Source organism: Microtus ochrogaster, unplaced genomic scaffold, assembly GCF_000317375.1.
Source record: "Microtus ochrogaster isolate Prairie Vole_2 unplaced genomic scaffold, MicOch1.0 UNK113, whole genome shotgun sequence".
Lineage (NCBI taxonomy): Eukaryota > Metazoa > Chordata > Mammalia > Rodentia > Cricetidae > Microtus > Microtus ochrogaster.
Genome location: NW_004949211.1, coordinates 958,451 through 967,284, shown reverse-complemented (window position 1 = coordinate 967,284; position 8,834 = coordinate 958,451). Strand labels below are relative to the sequence as shown.

Below are 8,834 nucleotides of genomic sequence, written 5' to 3'. Positions count from 1 at the left end.
GGTGGTGTTTAAAAAGGGTTTCCAATCCTTTAAAAAAAAATTATGGGAACATAGGTGTGTGCATGTGGACATGTGTGTACCAGTATGGGGTGGCAGATTCCCTGGTAGCTGGAGTTATAGATAGCTGGGGGCTGCCAGATGTGTTGGGAACTTAAGGCGTCCCCTGGAAGAGCAGCAAGCACTGTTAACTGCTACATCGTCTCTCAGACCCCTTTTCATGTTTTCATTGAACACACTAAATAACAGATGCCATGTGACATTTTGACATGTGCAATGTCTACTCTGCTTATATCCACCCATGACCCTCTCTTGTTCCCCTCTTCTTTCCTTAGCCCCACTTCTCCCAACAACTTCCCGTCTACTTTCTTCCTGTGTGTGTGTGTATACACACATAACTGAATGGATACACAACAATCTAGATTCTGCATGAATGAAAACATGAAACATTTTTCTGAGTATAGCTTATTTAGGTTAACATGATCTCAGTTTCTTTTTTCTTTTCTTTTTTTTTTTCGAGACAGGGTTTCTCTGTAGCTTTGGAGCCTGTCCTGGAACTAGCTCTTGTAGACCAGGCTGGCCTCGAACTCACAGAGATCCGCCTGCCTCTGCCTTCCCGAGTGCTGGGATTAAAGGCGTGCGCCACCACCGCCCAGCATGATCTCAGTTTCATACATCTTTCTACAACTGGCATAATTCAAAAGAACTCTGGTTTTCAGGAAATTACCAGAGTATTTAATTTTGAGATTCACCTCGTGATCTTTGACACTGATTAACTGCTCTAGCTCCACCCGGGAGACAAGCAGTTGGGCGTGCCTGTGGTGCCTGTGAGGGATTGCAATGCCGCCGGAGCATGCACTGTACTGACAGAGCCATTTCTCAAACCTCTAGGTTTTCCTTTTTAAAAGGTACAGGTGGAGGTAGAGGTCCTGTTCTTCGTTCAAAGAGACTCATACATCACTACTGCCAAACTACCGCAACTTTTCAAAAAAAAAAAAATCTGACAATGTCATGTATAGGAAAGACAAAGTTTCGGAAAGGAAGACACTCAAGGTCCTGAACCTTCATTTTCTACCTATAATTAGGGACACTGTAGCCCATATCCTTAGCGAGTAGAAAAATTTTTTTAAACTATTTTTTTTAAAATTAAAACTTTGAAAAGTATTTTGCAGACCATAAAACACAGCACACTCAAAGTAGCTAAAGGACTACAGAAACTTAGACAGTTCGATTTCTACTATGAACATTTTATTTTGACAAAACTTACAGATTCTGAAACTCACAAGCTTTGACCTACTTAAAAAGCAAAAGACAAAACATCACATTACAATATCTCAGGTGTGAATGAACTAGTACCACATTACCTGCATTTTATATACTATAAAAGCAAAACGACATTCATAGTTACAAGCGTACCTGGAAGAGACAAGAACAAACTCGTTTTTAAAGTACAGTCTCTGGTTAATAGATGCCTGTATTTCAATATATTGCCACTATTGGGAGATACAACTTCCATGATAATTATCAAATTATACAAATCATTTTTTTCTACTTTTGATTTGGAAATTAAAAAGTAAGAGGAATGAAGTAGCTTAAAATGTTACTGTACAAAGTACATCATGACAAGGAATGCTAGGAGTTCCCTCTGTTTTGTGTTTTTAAAGTTTAAATTTATTTTGTGTTTGTGCATATAACAGTTACTTGAGTACGGGAATGTATATGCCATGACACACAACTGGAGGTTGGAGGACAATTTTCAGGACTGAGTTCTCTCCTTCCATTGTGGATTCTAGGGTCAAACTCAGGTCTTCAAGCTTGTAAGACAACCACTTTTATCTGCTGAGCTTTCAGGCCAGCCTAGGAATGACTCCAGGAAATTTAAATGCTTTATAGCTTTAAACTTTTAGTGTGAAAATAAAGTTAACACACGTGGAGGGATTAATAATGACTGTTCAATAGAACCTTCACGTAGTTCTGAAACATCTACTTGTATAGCTGCCTTAAATGGAAATTAAAAGTCCACGATGGGAATTGTAAGCTTATTCTGCACTAGATATAGTGAATGTTTATACATGAACATGTGACTGCTTTTTACACTGACTTTTCACTCATATATACAGAAAGTGCTTATCAATGTATAGAACTACTTCTTAAATCCTAAAACAAAGATAAAGGCACATAAGTGGATAACAACTTATGTGTGTGTGTAGTGTAGGCACAAGAGTGTTTGGGAGCACCCATGTGTGCTTATTCTGAGGCCAGAGTGGACTGTCAGGAGACTTCCTCTATGCCTTCCTTATTTTCTTGAGATGTTCTTTCCCTGAACCAGAAGTCACTGTTTCGGGTAAGCTGGCTGGCCCCTGGGCTCTCAGGATCTGCCTGTCTCACCTCCCCATGCTGGCTTACAGGCACCCTCAACCCTATACCTAGCCTTTTATATGGGTGCTGGGGATCCAAACACATGCCCTTATGCTTGCCGGACACGTGCTCATACCCACTGAGCATCCGTCTCCTTAGCGACAACTTACGCATTTCATGTGAGCATCTTCAACTCATATTTAAGCAGCTTTAGCTGCTATCTTGAGAGAGAGGTGACAAACCTGTTAGGAATTTCTATGACTTTGAAAAGTTAGTTAATAACAAAATGTTGTAGCTCTGCACACTGAGTAGTCTCCTTCACTCTGTGGGCTTAGCTGCTCACTCCTTCTATCCTGTAGACTGTAACAACTTAGGTCTCAGCAATCAGACCAGAAAGACTAAGAGAGAAGGACGGCCAAATCCGTCTCCTACAGAAATTTCTAATCCTGTTACAAGATTTAATACATTTGTGAATTAAATTTTAAAGTAATTATAAAGCTGTTTACGCTAACACAAATGAATGGAATGTAATTAAGGATAACAGTTATAAAAGTGTTTAATTTTAAGGAATAGCATTTTTTCATTTATATAAGAAAATGTAATAGCTAGCAGCATTGAAATACAGAAATGGTTCCATTTCTTTTTCCTTTTATAAAGTATACTAAACTTGCCCATTTTTAAATGGGCAAACTATTTAGCTTTTCAGTAATTACACCATACCTCTTTGAGTAGATACAAAGAAATCAAGTGAAAGAATTTGAACATTTGTAAAATGTTGCTACAAAGCATAGAGATTATGAATGTACTAATAAAATTAAATGTCTCTTATATGAGAACCGTATTAAGTTGATTTAATAACTACTTCACAGAAGCATAGGCTATTAATACTTACGCTGATTTCTGCTACTTTCTAAACAAGAAAGGCCTTGTTAAGTAATAAGTAAATCAGTCTAAGTATTGTAAGCTTCATCAAAAAGAAACCCTAGAGTACAAACCTCAGAACGGGTAGAATTTCAGAGAAGCAAACAAGTTAGTGATAATTAAGACACACATTTAAAAAAAAGTACCATAGGCTGTTAAGTGTTCTTCTATTTATGTAAAAAAATGCGATTAATAATGTACCGTATACTGAACAGTGTTATATAGGCACAATCCTATATAGGCACAAACCAGATTACAGTAACTCAAAAGCAAATGCTGCTTATTTCTTCAGTTCAGTGATTAAAACTGAAATTGCTTGTTTCAAAAAAAAAAAAAAATGGGAACTGCTACTTACAAGTTTCCCATCTCGATTCACATGGTTCTCATTTGTATTTCACATTTCCACTCTGGCCTGGGCCTTCGCTAGCACCGTAAGGAGCAAGTGCCAACAGCAGAAAACCAGGGCAGCCTGCAGGTTTGTTCACTTACAACCATGACCAGGTCCGCACACAGTTTGCCTTTTCTGACGTCCTACGAGTCACTCAGGAAAACACACTTGATAGTCCTTACTGTGCATGGTGTCTAGTAATGGTGACAGCAAGGGGCTCTTAGTCATCAATCAATCCCAGTTCTCACACGTTCCTGGTTACAAGGGTGGGGTGGGGGAAGAGGCACAAATCATTGCATCATGAATCATTCCAGACGTTCTCTTGCCCCAGAATGCTATCCGGGAAGGATTGCTACAGATCCACCCCAAGTCTGCAAGTTACAATGCTAATTTATGCTGTCTTTTCGGGTTCCACTTTCTTATCCACTGCCAGTATTAGTCTACCTGGAAGAAAACTAAACCTTAGCATTTCTAGCAGGAATTATTTTGTTTTTTTACCCAAATACATTGGACTTCGGTCTCAGTTTGAAGGAAGATGAGTGGCCCTTAAGGGACCTTTCCTCTTCCTCCTCTTCGCCCTCCTCCAGTGGTTGCTCGGTGTCCTTGAATGAGGGAGTGGTGTGAATGATCTGGGTTCGGAATCGGATTTTGTTGAGCCGTGGTTTTAACCGTCCGCTGGAGCTGCCCAAGGCTTTGCGACCTGAATCTTTCGCCTTGCTCCCGGCCTCGGCGACGTGGTGGTGGTGGTGGTGGTGATGGTGATGATGTTCGGTGCCATCTTCCACGCCCTGGGAGAGTTTGTAAGTGATGAGGTGTGACGGGAGCACCTTTGAAAGTCTCCAGCGCCCACTCCCGCGGCCGGTGGTACTGTCCCCATCATCTTCGTCCATGACGCCTACCAGGTTCTTGATCTCCTCTGCGATGCTCTCACTCAGGTACTGAGAGGCCTTTCTCCCGCTGTAGTCCCTGATGTCCACATCTGCGTCGTAGGCCCCCACGAGTAACTTCACCACCTCTATGTGCCCGTGCATGGCTGCCAAATGCAGGGCCGTGTAGCCTCCGCTCGACCTGGCATTGATGTTCACTGGCAGCTGGTGTTTGCTGGCAAAGTTGACCAACATAGCCAGGAGCTCCTGCCTGCCGTGCTTGGCGGCCCAGTGGAGACAGGTGAAACCGGTGATGAAGTCTCGCTTCGACAGCAGGCCAGGCTCACAAGTGAGCAGCCCTTCTAGGCTGTCCCACTTGCCCTCCGAAGCCGAGAGCATCCAGGCGTGCTCCAGAGGATCCAGCGTCACCGAGCCCCCACCGCTGCTCTCCTCTTCGGCGGATGACGAAGCCAAGGATGCGCTATCGGAGTCGCCCCCTCCTCTGCTGCGACCTCCTACGGAGTTACCGTCCCCGGGACACACGCTCCTCTTGAGTTGAGGGGAGCTGCCCATCACCAGGTCCCGAAAGTTCTGACGGGCCGACCTCGGCGTATTTGGCCCACTAAGGGAACTGCCCCCTTCAGCTTCCTCACCGCCGTGTGCAGGGAGTTTCAGGTTCTCGCCAGGCCCGGGGACTGACGCCCAGGACACGGCCTGGACCTCCTGTGGCAAGTCCTTAGACGGGGCCCCACTTTGAGCAGGGATCGGAGGCTCCTGGTCGCTGAGTTCGCCTCCCGGGCAGAGAGACAACTGTGGATCTGCCCCCACTTGGAGCTGGCTGCCCTCGCATGGCTCGGCTGGAAAGTCCGGGACTTCAGGCTCCTCAGTCACCTCTATACGCGGTGGATCCCGGGGGAGTGAGGCCTCTAGCGGAGGGGACCCCCCTGCACAGAACCTCTTCTTGAGATGTACGTACTTGGTCCCATCCGCGGGATCGGTGCGCACGGTGGCCACCGCGTTGACCAGATCCTTGAAGTGTTCGCGGGCGCGGGTGCGCTGCTCCCGGGGGCCGCCCAGGGCGTCCCTGAAGTGTTGCACCAATTCTGAGTGTCGGGCCCGGCCCCCGCGCTCGGTGAGAAAGCGCACGATCGCCTCAGAGCTCGGCTCCATCCTGCAGCTCAGCTCCTCGACCCCGGGATGGGTTCAGCCCGACAGCATAGCCGCGCGTCTGGAGAACCGGGAGAGAGAGCGACTGGGTGCACGCGAAGCCAGCTTTAGAGCCCGTCCCGCGAGCGCTGACACCGCCTTACTGGGGCTGTGTCCCAGTAGACACGCCCCACCACGCCCACTTCCGTTTGGGCCGCAATCTCTGCGCCAGTCTGCGGCCCGGGCCACGCCCACTTCCGGGCTCCGCGCGGGCCGGCAATCACTGGTTCCGCCTGTGGCGGGGCGTCGAGGCGCCTAGCGTTTTCTCCAAGTGCCATATTTCTGGTCACCCTCTTCCCCCGCCCGGTGGCTTTTTCGCCTAAAACGTCCCGGGGGAGCACGCCCGGGAGAGCCTCGCCCGGAGCGCGGGAAAACTCCTGGCAGTCACGGGCGAGTTCCCACCCCCGCCGGCTTTGGCCCCGCCCCAGCCGCCTCTCGGCAGCGGCCGCCCCGCCCATTAACGGCTGCGGGTCGCCCGGCCCGCCCCGCGCCCCGCCGGTAACGCCCAGCGGGTCCTCTCTCCGCAGCCGCCCGGGACGCGCGTTTGGGTCCGGCTTGAGACCACCGTTTCGTGACGTCTCACCAGGGCTATGGCCGCTTTCGACGAGGTGCGGCAGCTGGTGAGCCCCGCGCCCTTGTGTTCCCCGGTCCCGGCGGCACTCCCCTGAGTCCCCGCCCCGCCCGATCGCCTCGGGACCAGCGGGATTGTGACTCCCCGCGTGCCGTGGAGAGTGGGCTCCCTGCTGCCCCAGGGCGAGGGCCGAGGAGCTCTGGCGAGCGACTGTGGATGTGGGGGAAGTTAGATTCGCCAGGCTTCCTGATCCTGACCGAAGGGGGGGGGTCTTAATAAAATCCGGGATGATGACTGATGGCTGTCACTTTGTAACGGTTTTTGTGAGCAGGCCTTGTCATCCGCCTAGTTTTGGGCAGTTGTGTACACGTCCCGGCTGGTAACCGGGAAGTCGGCTTTCCTGGCTTTTCCAAAACTTGGCAGTTTTACCGTTTTGCGTGGTGGTTCTGTTTTGCTTTCCCTTCTTATAATTAAAAGAACGTATGGCCGAGCCTGTATTTTGTGCGTTTCAAATAACTTTTGCATAACATGTTGATACTGGATACTAAGTCATAGTTGTCCGGATAGCCATACTATTTTCATAATACCAATCTCTTGTAATCTTGCCTTTGTTCCCATCATTTTATAACTGTTCTTGGAGTTTTCCAGATGCTGCATGGGTAGAATGGCCTCTCTATGTTTACTTCCCTAACAGCTGCATGCAGTAGATAATTTTTTGTTTTGCTACCTTAAAAACTGCAATTTTGCCTTTATTTAGTATTAATGAAAATAATCCTCTTAACCTTAAATACCTTGATATTGGTAGCATTTTCGCAGGATTCTTAATCTCAAGCAATATTACTCTATTAAAAATTTTCCAAATAACTTCCTGCTTACCTGAAACTAGTGGCTTTTATTGTGCTTCTATACTTCATTTTAGTTGAGATTATTTCTGTAGCCTAAAATAAAAATAAATCAAAATAGTTAAATGCTATAATTTCCATGTGAACTTGAACTGTGGCCATTTACATGAAAAAAAATAATATATTTTAGCTACAAAAACCTCCAGTAAAACCACCCTGTCATGAAAAGTATTGTCACCGTGTAGTGACTTACCAGTACCATCTAAGTCTTCAGCACCATGAAACCCTGATTTCTTCTTAGGTGTCTGCTCACTATCACAAGGTCTTATTCTGGAAACAAACATTGGACACACTAACTGCATTTTTATCCATCATATTTGCTATAATACTGTCTGCTGTGGGTGAATTATTTGATATCTGCATGCAAATGAAGTTCTACCATATTTTAAATCTGTTTATTGCTTCTTGTAGGGAGAGGTTTATATTATGGCTCATATACTTTTATAGAAAGCTGAAAACATTGTAATTATTATTTTCAGTTAATAGTGGTAGCATTTATGGGTAAAATTCTGTGAGGATACAACAGTCATAATTTTAGGGAGCAACAGTCATAATTTTAGCAGCTGGTTTTTTGTTTTTTGTTTTTGTTTTTCGAGACAGGGTTTCTCTGTAGCTTTGGAGCCTGACCATCCTGGAACTAGCTTTTGTAGAACAGGCTGGCCTTGAACTCACAAGATCTGCCTGCTTCTGCCTACCGAGAGCCGGGATTAAAGGCGTGTTCACCATCGCCTGCCTAGCAGCCGTTCTTTATGTTGGTTTTGATTTAGTTAAATGAATCTTGGAAGTCTAGATGTGGTGGGTTCCCCAGCCCCTCCAGGGTCCTTTAGGCAGTCATGGGTCGTAAGGCTAAGGGGCTTAGCAAAGGTACAGTAGGAGAATTGAAGGCATCTCCTCTGACTTCTTTACTGTCTCCTCTTTACCATCAGGTCAGGTTTTTGCTCCAGCAGAACATATACTGAAACTGGAATGCAGATTTGGAGACTACTTCATATTTTTCTATTTTGAGGGGCAGAGGAACCAGTGGGATTCAATAGAAGGTCAAGGGAAGCTAAAAGGGGGGGGGGCTGTGAATAGTATCAAAGAATATTGTGAAATTGTCATAGTGAAAACCATTATTTTATATAAATGATATATGTTAATGATAATAAAGAGAGCAGATTAAGTTTACCATGATACCTTCCTATAAAGCACTTGGAGCGGGATGGGGGTGTGGGGTGTGTGTGTGTGAAGGATGAGGCAGGAGGATCTTAAATTAAAGTCAACCTAGGCTACATAATGACTTCAAGACTGCCCTGGATTAGGTAGAGAGACATTATCTAAAGAAACAAAAAAAGCTGGGCAGTGGTGGTGCACGCCTTTAGTTCTAGAACTTGAAAAGAAGAGGCAGGTGGATCTCAGTGATTTCAAGGCCAGCCTGGTCTTCAAAGCAAGTTCCAGGATAGCCAGGACTGTTGCACAGAGAAACATCAAAACCAAAAACCAAAAAGAAAACAAAAACAAATCAACAATAAAAAAGCAAAACAAGAATAAGAGTCCCAGTTCATTTTACCCTCCAAGTTGGCCATATTTATGGAGACTGTGAGAAATCCTTTTTCTAGTTATATATATATAATAGGGAGATTATA

At 45.7% G+C, this 8,834-nt stretch overlaps 2 protein-coding genes across 4 annotated transcripts in view; one reads left to right on the top strand and one right to left on the bottom strand.

Annotated features, from left to right (window-relative positions):
• Nucleotides 1-1,232: 1,232 nt before the first annotated feature.
• Sowahc (sosondowah ankyrin repeat domain family member C) lies at nucleotides 1,233-5,829 on the bottom strand. Its single transcript, XM_005371555.2, has one exon. The coding sequence runs from the start codon at nucleotides 5,698-5,700 to the stop codon at nucleotides 4,159-4,161; it is 1,542 nt and encodes a 513-aa protein (XP_005371612.1). The 5' UTR covers nucleotides 5,701-5,829; the 3' UTR covers nucleotides 1,233-4,158.
• Nucleotides 5,830-5,992: 163 nt separating this feature from the next.
• Sept10 (septin 10) overlaps nucleotides 5,993-8,834 on the top strand; it is a 43,885-nt gene continuing 41,043 nt past the window's right edge. Inside the window, exon 1 of one of the 3 annotated variants that reach the window (XM_013355315.2) lies at nucleotides 5,993-6,344. In XM_013355315.2, the coding sequence (XP_013210769.1) occupies nucleotides 6,327-6,344 (18 nt within the window). In that variant the 5' untranslated portion in view covers nucleotides 5,993-6,326. Of the gene's footprint in view, nucleotides 6,357-8,834 lie in introns of all 3 variants that reach the window. The other 2 variants (XM_026778213.1, XM_013355316.2) reach the window with 2 other exon arrangements.

Bases quoted from the DNA above. Each gene is read 5' to 3' on its own strand.
- Sowahc (XM_005371555.2), bottom strand. From the start codon at position 5,700: ATGGAGCCGAGCTCTGAGGCGATCGTGCGCTTTCTCACCGAGCGCGGG.